Here is a 23803-nt window from a genome sequence, read left to right on the forward strand (position 1 = left end):
ACATGAAGAAATGAAAATGCCATATTGTGGGACATTTTAGGAAAAGCTTTAATTAGCTACTAATTCACATGCGAGTCTAAAGAGTAGATTTGTTCCTCTTGCATCAGATATTGTATAAAATATAAGACAAACATGCATCGTATACTGGTATGGTCAAGATTGCTCTAATTCAGACCAAGAACCAGTCCGAGACCACAGGGTCCCGAAACCAGGACAAGACCAAGACCCCTGAGAGTCGAGATCGAGACAAGACAAGACCTCTGAGGATCAAGACCGAGACAAAACCGAGACTTTTAAAGATCAAGACCGAGACAAGACCGAGACCACTGCCCATCAAAACCAAATCGTGACCACCTTTGTCATTTTCTACATTTATTTGTATTTTACTGTTATTTTGGCACATTTATATCAATGTTTTTATAAATCTATCTCCATTTTATCAGATTAATGTTCATTTAATCTTAAAATAGACCAAGCAAACTGTGCTGCACTTAAACACACGCTCCCCTTTTTGGACCCTCACCCACAGTTTGAGAAACCCTTCTTTAATCCAGCTTCCACTGGCACTTTACACAAAACACGTTCAAAGTTAATCAAGTGTTTTGTTTTTTTTCAAGTTCATAACATTTAAGTTACATTATCTTACTGGTTTTGCAGTGATATTTAGCCTCTGCACATTCACCAGCCAGAGTGAAATATGATCGAGACAAGACCGAGACCAAACGCGCTCGAGTCCAAAATGACACCAAGACCATAAAAAAGCGCTCCATGACACTACAGATATCAGTACTGATCCGGAAAAATCTGCTGGATCAGATATCGGCTTCCAAATATCAGTTCAGTCAATATCCTGGCTGGACAAATAATTTGATGTAATAATAAGAATATTTGCTGGTCGTACTCAGCCCAAAAAATTTCAGAATATATGACTCTATAGAAAGTTGTTTTGTATATGGAGCAGAGACAGAAATAAATGCTGGTTCCGCTTCAGTCTCTGCACTGGTATCGGTTGATATCGAGTATCGACAGATCCTTAATGCTACAGTATCAAAACAGTATCAGAACTGACAAAGTTGGATCAGTGCATCCCTAAAAATATGCTGTTGTTTCATGTAGTATAAAGATATGAAATGTTTTTTTCCTAAATGAAAAATGAATAAATGAAAAATAAAATGAAAAAAAATTATATATGAAAAAAAGAAAAAATTGAAAGAAAAATAAAATGAAAATTTTAAAAAATATATGTATATAGTATAATTAAAATAATTATAATTAAATGGAAAAAAAAAACAACATACAGATAAAATAACAACTGTAAAACATAATACAGTACAGAATAAAAAACTGAAAAAATTTAGTTAAAAATAGTATAAGTAAATATTTGCAAAGTTTTGTGATCAATGTACATAAGCAACCATGTAATTTTTGAAACGATGTAACAAATATGAATAGAGGTGGATTAATATACGTTTTTCTTCTTCTAACTCCTTTTTGAGAAATATGCTTTTTCTGTGAATGATTATTGTTTTTATCTTGCCATAAATAAAAACAAATCAATCAGTCAAAAAATAATAATCCCGAAGCCACCCTTTAGGGCCATAACGTCATTGAGATCCGTGTGCCCTCTGTGTTCATCTTTACCCCTTAAACACTTTGAAGTCTTCAGTGTAGTGGCTCTGACCTCTATATTCTCTCTGCTGTGTGATAATCGCATTAGCTTAAGTCTAATTGCCCAAGGAGAACATACTGTAACTTTAGAGTGAGTCCCCCTGTGCATCCAAAGCGCTTTCTCCACAGTATCAGACAAAAGTGAGAGGGGCTGGATCAGAGTCACATCTTACCCAGAGCAGAGGAGGTGAATCTGGGGTCAGGACCAAACTTTGGAACGGGAACACGACCAGGAAATGGGACTGTCTCTGTCAGCGGAACTCCCATTAACATCCTACAAACAGCACAAATCATTCATAACAGGAGGAGGATTACAGGAAAGGGTCACAGGGAGGAAGATGGGAAAGGTGGGAATCTGTAACTTTTCTGGTCGCCGTGCATGTTATTGCTTTGTCTGGAAACAATGGAGACAAGAAGCAGGCATGAACACTCCTTGTACTGTAAGAATATCTGTTGATTAAAGGTCCTGTATAGTGCAAAATTTACTTTTATTAGCTGTAAACCATGTTAAAAAATTGTTGCTTCATCAAAAACATACAGTCATGGATAAAACTGTTGGTACCCCTCTGGCAATGAAAGAAAAATCAACAATCATCACTGAAATAACTTGAAACTGATAAAAGCAATAATAAATAAAAATTTACTGAAAATTGTCCAACAAACATCAAACATTGCTTTTCACCTGTGGTTCAACAGGATAATTAGAAAAAAACAAAACAATGAAACTGGCCTGGACAAAAATGATGGTACCTTTAACTTTATATTTTGTTACACAACCTTTTGAGACAAACTCTGCAAACAAACGATTTCTGTAACTGTCAATGACACTTATGCTCTGGTCAACAGGTATTTTGACCCACTCCATGTGAACAAACTGTTGTAGTTGCCTCAGGTTTGAAGGGTTCCTTCTCCAGACGCATGTTTCTGCTCCTTTCACAGATGTTCAGTAGGATTGAGATCTGGACTCACAGAAGAACACTCCAGAACAGTCCAGTGTTTTGATCTTAGTCATTCTTGTGTGTTTTTCGCTGTGTGTTTTGGGTCATTATCATGTTGAAAGTCCCATGACCTACAACTGAGACCGAGCTTTCTGACACTAGGCAACACATTTCTTTCCAAAATACCTTGATTTTTTTGAGATTCCGTTGTACCTTGCACAGATTCAAGACACACTGAGCCAGATGCAGCAAAACAGCCCCAGAACAAAACCAAACCTCCTCCATGTTTCACAGTAGGGACAGTGTTTTTTTCTTGGTGTGTTTCATTTTTGCGTCTGTGAACATAGAGCTGATGTGTCTTGCCAAAGAGCTCTAGTTTTGTCTCATCTGTCCAAAGAACATTCTCCCAGAAGCTTTGTGGCTTGTCAATATGCATTGTGACAAATTCCAGTTTCAGTTTTTTATGATTTACTTTCCACAGTGGTGTCCTCACATGAAGTCCACTTTGGCTCAAACAGTGATGGATGGTGTTGACACTGATGTACCTTGCCCTTCGAGTTCACATTTAATTTGTTTGGAGGTTGTTCTGGCCTCTTTGGTTCCATTTGTATCATCCATCTCTTCATTTTGTCATAAATTTTCCTTTCGTAGCTGCGTCCAGGGAGGTTGTCTACAGTCCTGTGGACCTTAAACTTCTGAAGAACATGTGTAACTGTAATCACAGGAACATCAAGCTGCTTGGAGATGATCTTATTGTCTTTATCTTTATCCTGCTTGTCTATCATTTTCTTTCTAGTCTCCTGACACAGTTCTTGTAATGATATACAGGTCACAAGAGGGCGCTGTCGCGCTTTCAATGTTTCTCATTTTAACAACGAATTACAGGTTGTTGTTCGCTCTCATTAAAGCAGTTGCTAACTCGCACACGTTGTAGCAAGTCGCATTTCATTACAGTTCTCTTCTCCTCTTTTTCTGGTCCATGTTCAGTGTTGTGTCCATCATGTCTCCAAACAGCACAATGACACATGTCGCCCTTTAAACAGACAGACTGACTGAGGACAAGTCTGAAGAACCTGTGATGCAGATTAGAGACACACTTAAATTTAACATGTCCCTATTGTCCAAGTATTTACAATCTTTTCTAGGGGTACAATAATTTTTGTCCAGGCCAGTTTCATTATTATTATTATTATTTTTCATTCTGTTGAACAACAATTCAAAAACAGTGTCAGGATTTTCATTGGTTATTTTTCTTAGTTTAAAGTTATTGAGGTAAAAAATGTAGATTTTTCTTTATTACCAGAGGGGTACCAACAATTTGATCCACGACTGTACCTGAAGTTGTCTTGTTTCATTTACACAACCTTTATCATTACACTAACAAAGCTCAAAATGCTCTGTTCCACCTTGTGATGTCACGAAGCAAAAGTTTTAAAGTTAACATCTACTTTTAAACATTAGTTCCGTTAGAGATCTAAGGCTGAAAACATCCAAATGAGTTTAAAAAGGCAGGGGAGCACTTCCTGTATTACCACATCACATCACAAGGCGGAATAGAAGAAGAAGAACTCCAGGTCTATTTATGACGAGGAAACAACTTTATAACATGGATAGGAAATCATGTAATATACAGAAGGGACAGTTCAGAATTTTGGACATAGGGCCTCATTTCCTAGTGAGTCAGAGTGTTGGAGACGTGTGGAGACACTTTTTAAAATATTCCATCCAGTCCTTGTATTTGCAGAGGTCACTGGTGCTAGGCTAGTGCATGTCAATGGCCATAGTTATCCTGCCACTAAAAACAGTCTTACCCACTCCACAAAACACCCAAAGCAAATCTATTATTACACCAGACTGTCCATGTGAATGTCTGTGTTGATGGAATAATATTTGAAATAAAACTAACCTTGCATCGCATGAATCTTCAGATGTTGAGGGACTATTTTCTCATATATCAGTCCGCCGCTGTCAAGCTTTCTATCACGAAGTACAACTCACTGCTGCTCAGACATAAATCCTTCAAATGCAAGGTTTACTTTTAAAATTATTCTATCGACACAGACATTCACATCATTTTTCAGTGTTATAATTATTTTGTCTCGGGTGTTTTGTGGAGTGTGTAAGAGTGTTTGTAGTGGCAGGATAACTATGCTCATTGACGTGCACGAGCCTAGCACCAGAGACCTCTGCAAATACAAGGACTGGGTGGAATATTTTAAAGCGTCTCCAAAACTCTGGCAAACTATTTGTTTTTGGCAATAAACGCACATGCCACCCACCAGAAAAATAACATCCTGCATTTTTCCGTGTATTGTCAGTAGCTGTGTAATGTCATTGTATGCTCAGTGAAGGTGTGCGTTTGTATTTCTGCGCATTGTTCTGGGAAAAGTGGGACAAAATGAGCTGCAGGCTTTTCCCAACGCCCTCCCACCAAATCTCAATACACCACATGCACGAGTGAGTGGAGTCTGTACAGAGATGTGAGCGCTCAATAAAGGGGATGTATTCGATTGTTACTATTACTAATGGTCAGTGTTGGGGAGTAACAGATTACATGTACCAGAGTTACGTAATCAGAGTACAAAGATACTAAACCAGGTCTAAAACCAGGACTAAACCAGGTCTAAACCCAAGTGTCTAAACTAGGTCTAAACCAGGACTAAAGCAGGACTAAAACCAGGACTAAACCAGTTCTAAACCATGTCTAAAACAGGATTTAACAGGACTAAACGAGAACTAAACCAGGACTAAACTAGGTCTAAACCAGGACTAAACCAGGACTAAAAAAGCAGGACTAAAACCAGGTCTAAACCATGTCTAAAACAGGATTTAACAGGACTAAACCAGGACTAAACCAGGACTAAACCAGGTCTAAACTAGGTCTAAACCAGGACTAAACCAGGACTAAAACCAGGTCTAAACCATGTCTAAAACAGGATTTAGCAGGACTAAACCAGGTCTAAACTAGGTCTAAACCAGGACTAAACCAGGATTAAAGCAGGACTAAAAGCAGGTCTAAACCAGGACTAAACCAGTTCTAAAACAGGTCTAAAACAAGATTTAACAGGACTAAATCATGCTGCGCAGACGTGTCTCCTCCTCTTCTATCAATAATATTTTTAATTTGGTTCAGTAAAGTCTGGGCTTTTTATTTTCTTTTAGCAGATAAAACATCTTATGTGAAGATTTCCTCGTCTTTGTTTCTCTACAGCAAATCAAGTAATCCAAAGTATTCAGATTATGTTACTCACCGTAAGTAACTTCATGGATTCCGTTACAAACTACATTTTGGGGTATGTAATCTGTAATCTGTAGGGGAATACATTTTAAAAGTAAACTTCCCAACACTGCTGATGGTACTACAGTGCTTAGACTTCTGGAACTTTTCTGGCGAAGGCTCTGTCATCTACTTATCTCCATGAAGATGTTATTGCTTTGCTTGAAATGCCCGAAAGTAACAACCACTTTTGGGCAAAAAAACTGCCTGTAATTGGAGGTTTATCTTAAAATGATTAAATAAATCTTTAAAAAATGATGTTGGTCAGTAGTTTTTGAGTTACTTCATTGTTAATTTCTGTATTTGTTTATATTGTAATTTTGTAATATATTCTGAGTAAGAACATGTTAAACGTTTACTTATCATTAATGGTGATATAAAACAGAAAAAAAAACTGCAGTGGGATTAGTTGTTGAGATTTTTAGTTCAGAACATATACAAACATAACTTCAGAATAAAATAGAAAAGAGGCAAAAAATAATATAAAGCAGATTAATTCAGATATTCAAGTACAATATCACTCAAACAATAATAAAACAAAAAAGTCACTGAACATAGCTAACAATCAATCTTTTAATAAAAAATTCATCTAAATTCTGCAAAAAACTAGAACAGCAGCAGCAAATACGCCATAAGACCTATAATCAACTGTTGCGGAGGAATGGCGCCATCTTGTGGTCAATAAGTGCAAGGACGCAGCAATCCTGTGTGGTGTCATGTTCTCCGTCGCTTTCTTGGTTCATTGTCTAAAAAAATGAAATAAATGATATTCAAAAAAATGCAAGTACAATCTTGAAAAAATTATGAATGTACTGTGTTACCATCTGAAGTGCTAGTACTGGCAGTAGGAGTATTATCTGTTGTTGAGTTGGAACTTGACGTATGTAATAAATATTTAGGCACCCGCTGAAAACAAAAAGACAGACAAACTCCATTCATGTGTACCTCTGTATTTTTATTGTCACTCTAATCTCTCATAAAGATGTGTGTGTGAGTGAAAGTGAATTTGCTTCTGACGTCACAGCTGCCTTGGAGCTTGCTGGGGCAAACGTGGCTGCCAAAATCTGTGCCAAAAATATGAAGTGCATATGGCAGATTTTCTTCTTCTTTTTTTTTATTTTTTATTTTTTATTATGACTTGGTGGAGGACCTCTGGTGAATATTTAGCATCAGATAAGTGGCCATTTGTGAAGAATGAATGAATAATAAATGAAGAATTATGAAGAATGAATGAATAATTACAGGAAGTAGTGCACTGTGCAGAGTTCAAATTCACAATTTACAAATATCCCCAAAATAGTCAAAATAAATCCAAGCATTTCTTTAAGCTCAATCTAAAATATAATTATGTTAAGTACGCTTCAGTGAAATGGTAGGTCTAACCTGCCATATGCAATTCAAATGATTATGCAATACCAAAGTCAGTGACTGGAAATACAGTGTTATAAGCTTAAATAACTCATAATAGAACCTTAAAATGTTGATGCAGTTTACCGTTATGGACTGGGGAGCAGTGGGGTCTCTGTTAGACCTGGTCTGGACTCTCTCACTGTGTCGTGCTGATCCAGAGCTGCTGTGGTTTAAAGTGGACGGGCGGAGTCTGCTGCTCGTCTCATCAGCTTCAGACAAAATGTCTTCCAGCTCTCCATCACTGATGTCCGCCTCTGCAGCAAAACTACCTACAGGAAGAGAAGATCATTATCTAACACAATGCAGAGTTTCAGCTGAATGTGACTTGGACACAAAACATTAAGTGACTGAAATTCAGTCAGCTATTTAAAAAGGTGCTCTATGTAAATGTTCTGGTGGGAAACTTGCCACCTCCTTGTTTCCATAGAGATGTTATGTCTTTCCCTGGAATGTCTACAGTGGAATGACCTTAAACTTATCATGGACACAAGCAGGTGAAACCACCATGCCGATTTACAGGTTGGCTCTGTGGAATAGGTACCCTGCTCACAAAAAAGACAATGTTTTTCCAGTTACTTACAATAAAATGCATCCCAGTGAATAAATGCTATATAGCTAAATTTAATGCCATACTGCGGAACAATCCAAGCAAAGCAGGTTGCACACAAGCAAGCACCAAAACAGTTTACACAATGCAAAAGTTGTTTGTGTTAAGATTTTGTGTTTCAGTTGCTATTACACAACTAAACATGATTCTGACAGTGACAGTTTGCTATTGCGCCCAAAGAATTCTCTTTGATATGATATGAAACGTGTGGGTGCTCATGTAAAATGAGTGTTTCTTACCAGGTTGGTTGAGAGTGGCTTCACATTCTGGACAGATCCAGGAGCCCTCTGGTCGCTCGCTCACTGCAGGTCTGAGGCAGTTCATATGAAACCTTTGAGGAAAGTATAACATAACATTAACCTTCACAGGGTCATATATGAGGCCTGTAGTGTCTTATCCTTACACAGTCTATGGTCTTACCCAGAGTCACAGTGGGAACACAGAAGCATCCTGGTCCTTCGGTCGCTGCGGCCACAGTTTTCACAGATCACAGCCAAATGCTCCTCCTCCAACTCCTCAAGGTGTTTAGGTGCAGTGACTTTGATCTGCAGAAAGGAAAAAACATTTGAGACTGTGCATGTAATTAGTAAATTATGGGACAGTTTAGTTTAAAATTCAAATCAAATCCAAAAGTTTATATTGCCATTTTCAGAGTACAATAAAGCACTCTGCTACTTATTTAGAATTAATTTGTATTTACATTTATATTTTTGACTCTTGGTTCTTATGATATACAAATCATTTCCCTTGTGGATCAGTAAAGTTTGTCTAAGTTTGAAGTCAATTGGAAGTGTGATGCAAACCTATGAAGAGTAAAAAGTATAAAACAAATGATAAAATATATTATTTGAGCTTTAGTTAAAACACCGATGGAAAACACAATTAAATCATGTTAATGAAAAATATACAGTTGGATAGATAATTAATACGAGAATTAATACCACACTATGAAGTCCATGATGCTAAAATATCATGCATGGTAGTAAGATAGAGGGCACAATAACAGCAAATGCAAATGAACACCAACTGTGTATTAATGTAGTGAACACAATGGATGGTTACCTTCTTCTGAATGACTCCTCCGATCCGCCTTCTCTGGTGGATGATGGTAAAAGTGGTCCGGTCCACAGGGCAGGTGTTGGCAGTCTGTTCAACCACTCAGAAACGGTTAATATTATTCATGAGATTGCAATAAAGTTGAATCTTTTAACTGACAGAAAATATTAGTCCCTTGGAAAAAATAAATTTCAATTCAGACCAAATTTCTAAAGGATTCTGACTTCACTAAGTTGGACGCATAATATTTAGAGGAATAAATAGACAGCACTTTTTGATAAAGGTGTAAAATTTTATATTGTGACAAGCCTACTGTCATGAATTTAGAATTTGCACATCTTCAGCTTTGTGAATAAATGTCTTGCACAACAACACAGCTAATTATCATTGCCAGTCCCAGTGTTTTTAAGCAGACTCTTGAATTAACACTTGAATTGGTTTCTGTAGACGTCTTCTGCGAACAATGAAAATGGATGCTAAATAACAAGGCAAGTTTGAATTGTTGAAGTCAGAAAGTTTGAATGTTGTGGGGGTGGAATATTTTGAAAATATAAACTAATATAACTGTTTCTGCACTCTGCCCATTCATGACTAACATGTGAGTCAGTATAGTCACAATTTCATTGTGTTTTGGTCGTTTTTAAGCAGCTTTGGATATTTTAACAAAACAAATGACAACAATTTATGCCTCTTTACTGTTGGCAGGTATCAGATTGGTCCAAAATAGGGACATCTGGGACATTTCTTATATAAAACTGGGACAAATCAACGGTTTTGGGTAAATCTGCTGGGACAGGGAACACAGGGCTCAAAAGTGGGACTGTCCCAGGTGAATAGTGTAAATAAGGACGTCTGGTCACCCTAGTATAAACAAACAAAATCTCAGTAAGTCGATTCATTGACTTTATCACCCATATTTGACCAAAAACAGTAAGGAAACGCACTGAAACGCAAACGTTGTTGATAATACTGTATCCTGCCTTACCTTAGACCACTGGAGAATACATTCAAGACAAAATTCGTGCTGACAACTTTCAAGAGTTCCCACGGCTTGATCTTCAAATGGACCCAGGCAAATATAACACTTCTCAGTCGAAACTTCAGTGTTTTCTTTAGCTGGTTGTGGCTGCTCCATATTTGAATTACTACGGGTTTTTCAATAGTGTATGTGTACACCGCAGGCTATTTTCAACCACAAACTCTCACTTATAGGCTTTCTTTCTCTGCAAACCGCGACTTCTCACACTTTTAGCTCACTGAGGTTTGGCTAACCTGCTTTGGATGGCTGACACGCTTCTTAAAAGATCATAAAATAGTCGTGCTGTTTTGTGAGAGCGCCCCAAACAAATAAACACGAAGACCTCTGCACGACATGTTCGAATGGTTTGGCAAACTTCCGCCAGCTGGAAATCCACTTCCGCTTGACGTTTTCCAAAATAAAGGCGCGGTTTGTTTGTTTATTTGTTTACCTTTTTCCAGAATAAATGTAACAACTTTTAGGCAATTTAGGTGTTTAATTAGATGTTATTTTTTGTATTAATTTTTGTACTGAAGACTATATCAAGTAATAAAGTATTGTGCGTATATTAAATACTGAAATTATATATTTGTTTGCAGTGTTGGGAAGGTTACTTTTAAAATGTATTCCCCTACAGATTACAGATTACATACCCCAAAATGTAGTTTGTAACGGAATCCATTAATTTACTGAAAGTGAGTAACATTGTTGTGTACCACTGGAGTGGACCCCAAAAACAGACTCAGAACGAGGGCAAAAATGCAAAAAGGAAACAAAGGTTTCTTGAGGCAGGATAAGCAGTGGAGGAGCGAGGAGCCAGGAGCTGGAATGCCGGAGTCTTCCACAGCGGGAACTAGAAAATACAAAAATGCAGGTAAGTAACAGGAAGCGACGTAGAACCACAAACTGAGCCAACTGGTAGAATCACCATCAGGTAGACGAAACAATCTGGCAGAGTCTGGCTGGAGAGCTGGGCCTTTGTAGCAGGCTTGATTGCAGATGGAGAGCAGGTGCTCCCAGCAGACTCCGCCCACATCCACACAAGGAAGACTCAGGTCACAGGCAGGGGCGTGACAAACATAATCTGAATAATTTGGATTACTTGATTTGCTGTAGAGAAGCAAAGACTAAGGATATATTCACATAAGACGTTTTGTCTGCTAAAAGAAAATAAAAAGCCCAGACTTTACTGAACCAAATTAAAAATATTATTGATAAAAGACGAGGAAACACCGTGCAGCATGGTTCAGTCCTCTTAAATCCTGTTTTAGTCCTCTTTTAGTCCTGTTTTAGACCTGGTTTTAGTTCTAGTTTAGTCCTGGTTTAGACCTGGTTTTAGTTCTAGTTTAGTCCTGGTTTAGACCTGGTTTAGACCTGGTTTAGACCTGGTTTAGAGCTGGTTTAGTCCTGGTTTTAGTTCTAGTTTAGTCCTGGTTTAGACCTGGTTTCGACCTGTTTTAGTCCTGTTTTAGACCTGGTTTAGTCCTGGATTAGACCTGGTTTAGTCCTGGTTTAATCCTGGTTTAGACCTGGTTTAGACCTGGTTTAGACCTCGTTTAATCCTGGTTTTAATTCTAGTTTAGACCTGGTTTAGTCCTGGTTTAGCCCAAAATGTGAAAACAGGAAAATACCACCATGTAATCCATTTATTTCAACAGAGTAACTGTAATCCAATTACCACTCACTGAAACAGTAACTGTAACTGAATACAGTTACTCATCATTTGTACTCTGATTACGTAACTCCGCTACATGTAATCTGTTACTCCCCAACACTGTTTGTTTGAATATTACACATTGAGTTAATGCTTAACCACTGAAATCTGATATATATGTTTAAAGGTACCACTGTGTGAAAACATATATATATATTTTTAAGGTATTCCCTTTGCAGAGATGAAGGTTGTGTATTTTTAAGGAAATTCTTTACAGAGCAACTGCGGTGGAGTCGTTTTGGCTGGCACCAAGCCTAAGTACACTTGGCTGTATTTAAACCTGGCTGTCATCCCCTTATGGCAAAGGACAACGGAGAAGCTTCAGGGAGGTTCCAAGGCGTGAACCTGCTCAATATATCATTTGCATATTCATACTGATGTTTTATATTTCTGGGCTGAGGGAAACTCAGGCGTTCAGACCGCCTGATGTAAGTCCTGTGTAGCTGTAGGCCATCAGGGACAGTGATTTGACCCAGAGCTCTGTGTTAGAATCGTATTGAATAGGGAATACATTTTTGTGATTTTAATCTATCAATTCTAGTCTTTATTTCTCTGATAGAACACACCTAACAGTACCCTTCACAAAAATCAATCTATCATTCTGTATAGACCCGTTCATGGCCTTGTTGGGCGTTGTAAATGTGTTTTACAGACTTTAATGTTTGCTTGCTGTGTTTTTTTGTGTCAGAACCAGAGGAACTGCACTTGTGACTAAAAGGGTGTGTGCCATCATTTGTACAGTAGTTTTAAATTCATCCACAATTATAGTCTCTCGGAAAGATTACATAAAATGTGTCTTGAAAAAAATCCCAAGACATCCAAAAGTCAATAATAATTCAAGTAACAAGCCAACATGATTAAACTACTTCTAATGAAGGTACCAAGACTACACCAGAAGGAAGGAAGAATGTGCTCTACTGCAGTGTTCTCCACGCCACACATTTATTATTTTGTTTTTCAGTAAATTCTGTTTTCTTTGCTAAATTCATCCCACTATTTTTCAGGAGAAGCTTGAGTGGATGCTGAAAGTCCAGAGCTCGTCCCCTCTCCATTTTCTGTAGCAGCAGGAGGTTCTGGCAGGTCAGGAGATGGAGATGTAAGTTGTTTGCAGGGCCCCTTCAAATGCCTTTTGTGCAAATATGTAGTAGATAATAGTAGATAACCTGTTATGTCCAATCTACAATATTTTGTACTGTATTTCCTTGCCCAACCTCTTGTACATAGCCTATATTCATTTTATATTTACTATTGTTTAAAAGTTCATATATCAATCTGCATTTGTGTATTATTGGACAACCAGTTTGGCATTTACCTTGCCAATAGTAAATGCAAAATAGAAGTTTTTAATGCTAAAACCCCCCACCAAGAAATAGATGCTGTTACGGCCCTAGGCCTTTAGTTCTAATTTGTTTTGTGTGTTCTAATTATTTTGCTGAGCTCTCCTGATTCCTGCTGCGGGAGCTCTGGTCCATGATTGGTGGGCAGGTCTATGCCCACCTCACCTGCAGCCACCACTCCCTACTTAAGGAGATGACCAGCACCTGTTCAGGGCTGCTGGCCTTGGTGGTCAGTATGCCATTTTGTGTTCTTGTGTGTAGTTTAGTTTAGTTCTGTTTTGTGCCTTTTTTTGATTTGGTCACTTGATTCTGTTTGTGGGCTTATGTGGTTTAATTTGGGGAACTTGACTTTTGGTTTCGCATTTGTCCCTTAATTTTAGCACTCATTTTGTGTAAGCCTGCGTGACCCCTTTTATGGCGCAAAACTCAGTTTATTCTGTTGTTCTGTTTCTTAGTTTAGGTTATTCTCTGTATATTTTAGTCTTTTGTTAATTTACCTTTACATTCCTGTTAATTAAACATTATTTAATGTATTCCTTTTTACATCTTGGTTTTATTTTTGTTACTTCCCTCACCCCAATGAGCTGGGTTGTAACAGATGCGTTCCACAGATGTGACCTGTGACTTGACCTGATGGTGTCACCTGACTGGTAGATGGGTTTACTGCTATACTGTGGATTCCAGACAATATATACAATACAATACAATAACTTGTCCATATAATATACTATCTATAACTTACTAATTACAGCCACTATGATATGCACAACACTCATATCTATAATAAAAAGTTATATAATGCACTAATTGCACTAAGTATTTACTTTGTATAATTCTTAAAAAAAACAAAAAAAAAAACATGAGAATTCCAAATCAACCTTCCATTTATTGACAGATTTCCGGATGCTTTCTGATCAACTCCATCTTGTTCTTCATCTTCTGGAAACACACGGTTCTTCTGGTCACCTTCATCAAAGCACTTCTGATCTGCTCTTGTCCTTCATCTGCTGAAGACATGGTTCTTTTGGTCAGCGTCCTCACATCACTTCTGATTAGACCCCGAAGCTGTTTGTTTTGAGAATAATGGCTGGCTGATAAAGTTATTGGCTGGCTAGCTGGCTCAGTCAAAACTTAATTGGCTGCTGCAGCTGCCAAAATGTTCCTCCACAACGGAGAGAGCGAAGAGAAACTCAAAGCAGTGGACAGACCCGCAGCAGTCGCTCACTGCTCTATCTGCCTCTGTCTGGGACTGTAGACTCTTATTATAGTTTTGCTGACGTTGTTGGCACTGGTTGTGAGCAGTGTGTTATGTTGTGTTGTGAGGGCTCAGATTGTGCTGCTGTGTAAACTTTGCCCTCGGCTGTGCGATGTGCTCTGATAGTTCAGCCAACAGTGACCCAAATGTCCGGAGAGAGGGTTCTTCTGGTCAGCTTCATCACATCACTTCTGATCAGCTCCATCTCTCGTTCTTCATCTTCTGGAGACAGGAGACAGAGTTCTTCTCGTCAGCTTCATCAGATCTCAGGACCAGGGCTCAGCTGGCCCCTCCAAACCAGTCACCATGGGAACAGACACAGAAACAGAAACAGTGTTAAGGTGTGTGCACATTCAAAATAAGCTACTATCTTACCTCATGTTTCTTTATTATTAGAGTCAAATTATTTTAATAAGTTAAGATGACAGAATAAAACACCTAAACCTAACATAACATAATTTCTCAAACAAAACAACACAGGGGAGAAGCAGGAAATGTCTCACCAACCAGTGAGTTAGTGAACAAGCCCAGCTCCAGATACAATCATTCAGAACAACCAAAGCCACTATTTCCGAACAGTATTCACATAGACTGTTAACAAAGGCTATTGTTGTTGTTTTTTTTACCATTACATAAGACTTTAAAAAAAAAAGAGGAGAGGAGAAGCAGGAAGTGTCCCACTGACAGTTGAGTCAGTATGGAGCCTGCCTGATGGCGTATGTGAAAAAAGATACTAAATCCTTCGTTTTAGTTAATTTGTTCCCATGTTTTGCTGATACGTTCCCACGCTTTAGCCAACTCGTACACATCACTAAGGGGTCAGCCCATTGGTGAGAAAGCCCATTAAGGCCGAACACACAACACACACACACCGCACACACAGTAGAGATGCTGGATGCCTTGTAACGTGCCACACTGAGCACCAGAACTAAAGGAGCCACAACCAGGACTAAAACAGGACTGAACCAGGACTACACCAGGACCAAACCAGGACCGAACCTACCCATGTTATTAGCAGATTTTATATATGTACGTCGCAGCTACAGAGCTGAGCACCAGTAGAACTACACCAGGACTGAACCCAGACTGAACCCAGACTGAACCTAGCCGTGTAAATACACTAAAGTCTCTCTCTCTCAGTCCTGGTTCAGTCCTGGTGTAGTCTCCTGGTCATTGGTTCTGTGGCTGAGGCGTATGTTATGTAATTTGCTGATTTGCTAATGACACGGTGTAGGTTCAGTCCTGGTTTAGTCCTGGTTGTGGCTCCTTTAGTTCTGGTGTTTCAGTGTGGCTCTGTTATAGTTCTGTTGTTTGTGGCTCTTTTCTTGCTCTGGTGTTTATTCTCCCTGCTCCAGTGTTGCTTTAAACAAATGAGAATCAATCTCAATCTCAATCTCAATCTCTCTCTATCTCAATCTCTCTCTCTATCTCTCTATCTCAATCTCAATCTCAATCTCAATCTCTCTCAATCTCAATCTCTCAATCTCTCTCTCTCAATCTCTCAATCTCTCAATCTCTCTATCTCTCTAATCTCAAATCTCTCAATCTCTCTATCTCTCTATCTCAATCTATCTCTCTATCTCTCAATCTCTCTATCCTCAATCTCAATCTATCTCTATATCTCTATCTCTCAATCTCTATCTCTCAATCTCTAACTCTCAATCTCTCTCAATCTCTCTCAATCTCTCAATCTCTAAATCTCTAACTCTCAATCTCTATCTCTAAATCTCTAACTCTCAATCTCTCTCAACTCTCAATCTCTAACTCTCAATCTCTCTCAATCTCTCTCAATCTCAATCTCTCTCAATCTCTCTCTCTCAATCTCTAACTCTCAATCTCTCTCAATCTCTCTCAATCTCAATCTCTCAATCTCTCTCTCTCAATCTCTCTCTCTCAATCTCTCTCTCTCAATCTCTCTCTCTCAATCTCTCTCTCTCTCTCAATCTCTAACTCTCAATCTCTCTCTCTCAATCTCTAACTCTCAATCTCTCTCAATCTCTCTCAATCTCTCTCAATCTCTCTCAATCTCTCTCTCTCAATCTCTCTCTCTCAATCTCTCTCTCTCTCAATCTCTCTCTCTCAATCTCTCTCTCTCAAAATCTCTAAATCTCTCTAAATCTCTAAATCTCTCTATCTCTCAATCTCTATCTCTCAATCTCTCAATCTCTAAATCTCTCAATCTCTCTCTCAATCTCTATCTCTCAATCTCTAAATCTCTCTCAATCTCTCTCTCTCTCAATCTCTAAATCTCTCAATCTCTATCTCTCAATCTCTCTCAATCTCAATCTCTCTCTCTCTCTCTCTCTCAAAATCTCAAAATCTCTCTCTCTCTCTAAATCTCTCTCTCTAAATCTCTCTCTCTCAAAATCTCTCTCTCTCTCTCTCTCTCTCTCTAAATCTCACTCTCTCTCTCTCTCTCTCTCTCTCTCTCTCTCTCTCTCTCTCTCTCTCTCTCTCAATCTCTCTCTCTCTCTCTCTCAATCTCTCTCTCTCTCTCTCTCTCTCTCTCTCTCTCTCTCTCTCTCTCTCTCTCTCTGGCCAGCAGTCTGAGAAGGGCCTCCCAGACTTCCCTCTCCACACACACTTCCTCCAGCTCTTCCAGGGGGATCCTGACACGTTCCCAGGCCAGCCGAGAGACATAGTCCCTACAGCGTGTCCTACGTCTTCCCTGGGTTCCCCTGCCCCAACCCCAGGCCTGGCTCCACCCTGGAGCCAGGCCTGGGGTTAGGGCAGGGGTCCTCGATATTTCTAAGTTCATAAGGGTGCTGCGAACTGCTCCTTGTCTGCCCCGTCACCTAGGACCTATTTGCCATGGGAGACCCTACCAGGGGCGTAATGCCCCGGGCAACATAGCTCCTAGGGTCATTCGGGCACTCAAACTCCCCCACCACGGTAAGGTGGCAGTTCGGGGGGGACATTATATATATATATATATATATATATATATACACACACAATATTCATTAATTTAATATTTATTGCATTGAAAAGGGTTCTTTTACCCCAATATGTAAGGCACACTGTACACAGTGTGGAAAATAATAAATAAATATTATTATTTGCTAGTTTTCAACAACAAGAACAACAACAACAACAACAAAAATAACATACAAATAAAACATGCACAATAAAATTACACTAACATCTCTCTGTCTGACACTAATGTGGCAACTTAAACTCACATCTACATGTGAAAGCTTCATCCCACCGTCAAGTGAAACCTGAACAGCACAAACTGCAGTTCCTGTTCCACATGGACTAGTGGCGATGAATTACATCACGCTGATGTCTTACATCATCTTACCAATGACTTACATCAGGAGGGCCATTCCAGCCAACACCAAGACAATGACAAACACCCACTGGTCGTACCACGGTCACAGCTTTGCTTTGACCCAGTACATGAATTTTGACCTAAGCCAAGCCCAAGGTGACCTCCAGCTGAATGCAGGCAGGTCACCAACAATGTTATTTCATAGAACACATAAACAATAAACAATATCTCATTGTATAGCCATTTCCTTACCGATACGGTCGAGTATGAACTTTTGTGGCCTAAACAGATCTTTCTTCAGCAAAACATAGAACCCTTCTGATGCTTTCTCAACTGCAAGTGCGCGAGACTGTCATCTTTCAACGTTTGCACAAACAAAGCCATACAACCCCATTTTTCATCTGGTTATATACAGATGTCTACCTGTTGTGTTCACAGCAAGATGTTGTGTAATATTTCACTCTGGGTGATTGTGTCAAAATGATCCAAAGAGTCAGTCCCTATTTTGGTAGCAAATTGTGTGAACTAGATCATTATACACATTATATAAGCCTGTACATGTCTACACAAACACAACATTCATGACAGTGAAGACACGGACAGTATTTTGTGTTTGACCATGTTTATTTGTTACACGACATAGTGATATGGCACCTGTTATAGGAGCGTCTGGAGCAGTGAACAGATCAAGTCGTTGAGCGCGTTCATGCGCTGCAGTAAAGAGCAACGTTTGTTATTTCAAACCAGGTCTTGATGGGAACATGTGCGGGATACATTTGGATTATTTTTCAATGGGGAAATAATATGCCACGATAAAGAAGGTTTAACGCGACAATACAGCTCTGGCAGTTTTGTGTCTCTATGGGAGTGAATGGAAGCGAGAGGACACGCCCCCCATGCTTCCAGATGTGGCCCCGCCTTTACCAGTTAAACTGATCGCCAGACAATCCGGAACACCGGGTTCGCGTTCACACCAGAGGAACCGCACCAAAGTTGGTCATTTGGTGCGGATTCAAGCGAACCGAGACCACCTCTTTTTTGCGGTCTCGGTCCACTTGAGTTGGTCCGGGTCAGAGTCCGATTGACGCTTTCACACCAACGCAAACGAACCGAACTAACCACTTCTGGTTCGAATGGATCGTTTGGTGCGCACCAAATACTGTCGGTGTGAAAGCACCTAATACAGGTCAAGGCTCACTGATGAGCATCTTCAATCTATCCTGAGGATCTGCTTCCTCCTGCAAGCCAAATATCTCTCAGCTGTACAAGATGAATCGTAGCCAGGTTTCAACCAGCAAAAGGAGTAGGCAAAAGAAGAAGAGTAGACGTATTAGTTTAAACTTATGTTCTGAATACATTTTCATGTTCTGAACTGTTTTTAAGATTAAGAAAGTGTGTCTTTTTTTCCGTGCAACCACTATTTATCGAATACTCAATGCGGCCCAGCCTCACTCAGACTTTATCTAATGTGGCCCCAGGTAAATTGAGTTTGAGACCCCCGATTTAGACAGTCAAAGGTTTCCTTTTTGGTCCTTCCTGTGGATCAATACTGCCCATCGCCTTTCACTATTTTTCAATTCCGTTGGGAAGGGAAACAGTTTGAACAGAGGTTTGCAGTCACACACATCTGATTCCCTTTTGCATCTATGGACTTCGCAAACAATTTTCTCGAGCTGTTTTCTGCTGTTAGGATCCAACAACCACATAATTAACAATGTCCAAATCCCAAAACTAAAATATGACAATATCAGAACCAGAAACAAAAGTGATATGGTTCAAAAGACTTGAAAAGATCAGCTTTGACAATAGACGCATCCCACTGGGAAAACAAACATGACCGTTTGATGCTCACTTTTTCGGAAAATCCTTCCCAGTATGCATTGCGCAGTGACCGGAAGTCTGAGATTCTTGACGCGTGTATAATATCGTGGAGCATCACAATATATCGAATTCCAAATCTCTTTGCTTAAATGAAGAGTTATGGTGCAGCAATAGCTAAAAAAAAAATAAAAAAAAGACAGAGGACTACATAGACCATGATCCTTTGCTCCATTTCAGTGCAGACTACAAGAAGAAATGACAGCTCCAACACTTTGAAGTCTTAGTTCTTTGGATTAAGTCTTGTCAAGGCATTTTAAGAGTAAAAAGTAGCATAGCCTCCACAAAATATTGCAATAAATATACCATGAGATGTACACTGAAAAAACGGTCCGAGAGGAGTTGCTCAAATTGCAAAAACAAATTTGACAACAATAACATGATTTTTTTATGTTTCTCTGTCCAGCATTTGTAAACCTTACAAAGGTCGCTTGATTGTGGCCAATGTCAGACCTGCATGTTTTAATCAGGTTGAGGAAACATGACTTTATTCTAATCTGTGGTGAGGCTCCTCCCTCTGGAATTCCCCTCCCCAAAACATTTGGAGGGAAAATTTTAATGTAGCAGGACACAGGACAGATCCAGGAGCAGAGGACACAGTGTGGAGCAGGAGGATTATGAGAGCTGATCTGGAGGTGAGACTTTTCAAAGATTTTATGTGCTTCTCTGGACTAGAATGTAGTCATTGTTAAAACATGTTTGTGGTGTTTTATTTGAAATTAGAGTTAATGTAAGGGCTGTTCCCATGAAACAAATTGTGTTTGACTTTCCATCTACAAGAGTGTGACAGTTGTACTAAGTCCAATGAGATTCATTTGGTCTTCCAATATTCTATGTTATTATTAGTGCTGTCATGCGATTAAAAAAATGTATTAATTAATTATGATCTGTAATTAATTAATCTAATTAATCTCATTTTAATCTCACCTTAAAAATTGCTGAGAAAAGCTTCAACTTGAGGTATTTTCATTTAAATTCATTATTACATTATTGTGGCAGATCAAAAACAACTGATATAGAACAAAAAAAAAGTGACTTTATAAAGTCATTTATTGTTTAACAAATCTCTCCAAATTGGCTGTTGAGCCCAAGTCTCCATGAATAAGAAACTGTTTGCTGTAAAGTAGCAAAGACGAGGAAATCTGAACATAATAACTTTTGTCGACTTAAAGACAATAAAAAGTCCAGTCTTTCCTTAACCATATTAAAAATATTATTGATAGAGAAATGTTTTATATATGAGATCACTGGTTTTAGTCCTGGTTTTGGTCCTGGTTTAGACCTGCTTTAGTCCTACTATAGTCCTAGTTTAGTCCTGGAATGGGTTAGTCCTGGTTTTAGTCCTGGTTTTAGTCCTGGTTTAGTCCTGGTTTAGTCCTGGTTTAGTCCTGGTTTAGTCCTGGTGTTAGTCCTGGTTTAGTCCTGGTTTAGTCCTGGTTTAGTCCTGGTTTAGACCTGTTTTAGACCTGGTTTAGACCTGGACTGGGTTAGTCCCGGTTTTAGTCTTGGTGTTAGTTCTGGTTTAGAGGCTCACAGGAGGAAGTGCGGTTTACGCAGCGTACGTGAGAAAACACGATCCACATGCGGCTCACGGCAGCACGTCAGTGTCCGCGCAGTGTCTACGGAAAGAAACGTGGTCCGCGCGTTCTCAGGTTAATGACGATGATGAAGGTGTGTGTGTGTGTGTGTGTTTGTGTGTGTGTGTTTGTGTTTGTGAGTGTGTGTGTGTGTGCGTGTCCCCTCATGTTTCAGGTCACTATAGGACAGTAGTGCAGACATCATGAGCCTATGCAGGTTGTTTTCACCAGTGACATTTAAGTTGTAGGCGATATTATATTAGTTATTTTCTTTTATATTTCACGTCGGGAGAATAATTTCCAAGACACGAATGTGTTTTTACCTGTGCACTGCTGACTCTGTTCTACTGGCTCTACGACCTCGTCCATTGTACCTGACGCCGCCAACGTGAACATGACGTTTACATCTTTCTTACTGCGTTTTGTGTGGGTTTCCGGCAATGAGTGGAATTACCGAAATAAAAAAATATATAAATGTGTTTTTGTGTGTGTGTTGTTGTCCCAGCAACGCATAAAAACAGGTTTTATAATAAAGCAACTCGCATACAGAAACAGTAAAGTTAGAGATTAAAAATGAGATTAACGCGATTAAAAAACATAACGCGCTAAATATGACTGTAATTAATTAATCGCAATTAACGCGATAATGTGACACCCCTAGTTATTACGTTCTTTTTTTTCAGACCTAGAGTGTTATTTCATACCTGACAGTTTCGACTGCTCACTAGCGTCTTCCTCAGACTGGTCACGTGATGTTGCTAATGTAATATACGACATACCCTGCATGTCCTGCAATAAAACATACATCGGGGAAACAGGGAGGGCGTTCAGTACATGAAAAAAGAAACATAGAACAGAATGTGAGAAGGAAACAGCGAAGGCGAAACACAAGCAACAAAACACAAAGCAGAACAGGAACAACTCAAATCGGCCATTTCTGACCATTGTAAAAAGAGAACCACGTTATGGACTGGGATGGAGCAAACATCATTAAGACAGAGGAAAACAAACATCGCCGCTGGATTAAAGAAGCAATGGAAATACGGAAATGTGCCCACAGGACTGTAAACCGGGACGAGGGGGCTTTCTTACTCTCACACACCTGGGATACTGTCCTGAGGAAGTGGGACTGCAGGTGGCGCTGTCGTCCTGCTTCCACCGGTAGGAAAACTAACCCTAACCCGTTTAAATCAGCTGACCAGACACGTCACAGCAGCATCACGTGACCACCCTGAGGAAGACGCTAGTGAGCAGTCGAAACTGTCAGGTATGAAATAAAACTCTAGGTCTGAAAATAAGATCCTAATAACAGTTGTACTAAGATTTGAATGTGTTGCTTCCAGAGTCGTCTACAAACAAAGACTGATATCCAGAGCTCTGCTGGGTAAGTTCATGAATGTTATAGCTGATGTTAGTGTTTTTTGCACCATTCTGAAAGTAAGGTTAACACTTGAAATAAAATCTCTGTATCTTTCAGAAAAAAGGAAGATGTTTGAGAACCAACAAAACACAGAGCACAGATGAACAAACTAAAACTAACACCTAAAACACTAACAACTAAAATTATTTTAAAAGATTTTTTCAAAGTATACTTCCTATTGAAACAGTTATCATGTTTCTACAGGGTGATGTGGCTCTTGGAGGACTTTATACCAGATGCCCTAACTGTTACTGTGTTTAGAGGAAGAAAAGCAGTGAATAAACAGTTAACAACGAATTTTTGTTTCCGTGACTAAAACAGAACTAAACCAGGTCTAAACCAGAATTGAACCAGGACTAAACCAAGTCTAAACCAGGACTAAACCAGGTCTGAACCAGGACTAAACCAGGTCTAAACCAGGACTAAACCAGGACTAAACCAGAATTGAACCAGGACTAAACCAGGTCTAAACCAGAATTGAACCAGGACTAAACCAGGTCTAAACCAGGTCTCAGTCCCAGTCTGGTCCCGGTTTCCTGATCACCTGACAGGTCTGCCCCGACACTCCTGGTTCAGTCCTGGTTCAGTCCTGGTTTAGTCCTGGTTTAGTCCTGGTTTAGTCCTGGTTTAGTCCTGGTTCAGTTCTGGTTTAATCCTGGTTCAGTTCTGGTTTAGTCCTGGTTTAGGAGTGAGACCGTGACCAGACTGGGACCAGACCGGGACTGAGATCAGGATCAGACTAGGACTGAGATCAGTTTAGACCTGGTTTAAACCTGTTTTAGTCCTGGTTCAGTCCGCATGTGGCGCAAAAGTCCAGCATCGCAGTTTTAAGTCACAGAAACGGGAAACAGCTGTTATCTGTTTTTTCCATTATTCATTTAAACACAAAATCAAAAAATTAAAAAACAAATCGTTATCTGTTTTGTAAATTTTAGTTTTGGAGACAAATAATGAAGAAAATACTTGTGTTTTTGTTTTATTTGTGGTTTTATTTTGAAAAACTAATGAACGAACGATACACAGATTCTGCTTCTTCAGTTCTGGTCAGACGCTGGTGGACACTGCCTTATATCTGTCTGAAGGGAGGAGCTAACTACACTCAAACTACTCCGAAACTAACACATCTACTTGTTTACAGTTTCAGTTTGTTAGCTCAGTCTGTTGAACTGTACTTTTGGCTGTCACTATTGTTTTCTTTGTTTTGCTTTCGGTCTGAGTTTCTCCTGGACGACTGAGGGATTTTACAAACACAAAAATAAAAAACTTTATCTGTTTGAAACCATGTTTTTTTCCATAGCCATAGAGACACGTACCCATCTTTTTTTTAATTAAAAGTTATTTCTGACCCAGACAGGAAGTAACACCACCCACTGC

The 23803-nt window shown here is 39.3% G+C and overlaps 1 protein-coding gene across 1 annotated transcript; it reads right to left on the bottom strand.

The window, feature by feature from the left end:
- Window positions 1-6288: 6288 nt before the first annotated feature.
- LOC110157865 (PHD and RING finger domain-containing protein 1-like) lies at window positions 6289-10349 on the bottom strand. Its single transcript, XM_020922251.2, has 7 exons — window positions 9942-10349; window positions 8963-9046; window positions 8321-8445; window positions 8140-8231; window positions 7378-7562; window positions 6705-6789; window positions 6289-6629 (listed from the first exon to the last, which is right to left on the bottom strand). The coding sequence occupies exons 1-7, from the start codon at window positions 10089-10091 to the stop codon at window positions 6598-6600; spliced, it is 753 nt and encodes a 250-aa protein (XP_020777910.2). The 5' UTR covers window positions 10092-10349; the 3' UTR covers window positions 6289-6597.
- Between the last annotated feature and the right edge of the window lie 13454 nt (window positions 10350-23803).

The sequence above is a fragment of the Boleophthalmus pectinirostris genome, unplaced genomic scaffold (assembly GCF_026225935.1).
Source record: "Boleophthalmus pectinirostris isolate CB_2022bp ecotype Guang Dong unplaced genomic scaffold, ASM2622593v1 HiC_scaffold_8, whole genome shotgun sequence".
Lineage (NCBI taxonomy): Eukaryota > Metazoa > Chordata > Actinopteri > Gobiiformes > Gobiidae > Boleophthalmus > Boleophthalmus pectinirostris.

Bases quoted from the DNA above. Each gene is read 5' to 3' on its own strand.
- LOC110157865 (XM_020922251.2), bottom strand. From the start codon at position 10,091: ATGGAGCAGCCACAACCAGCTAAAGAAAACACTGAAGTTTCGACTGAG. The intron at 9,047-9,941 runs GTAAGGCAGGAT...GTGGTTGAACAG, and splicing joins GTATTCTCCAGTGGTCTAAG to ACTGCCAACACCTGCCCTGT. The intron at 8,446-8,962 runs GTAACCATCCAT...TCCTTTCTGCAG, and splicing joins GAGGAGTCATTCAGAAGAAG to ATCAAAGTCACTGCACCTAA.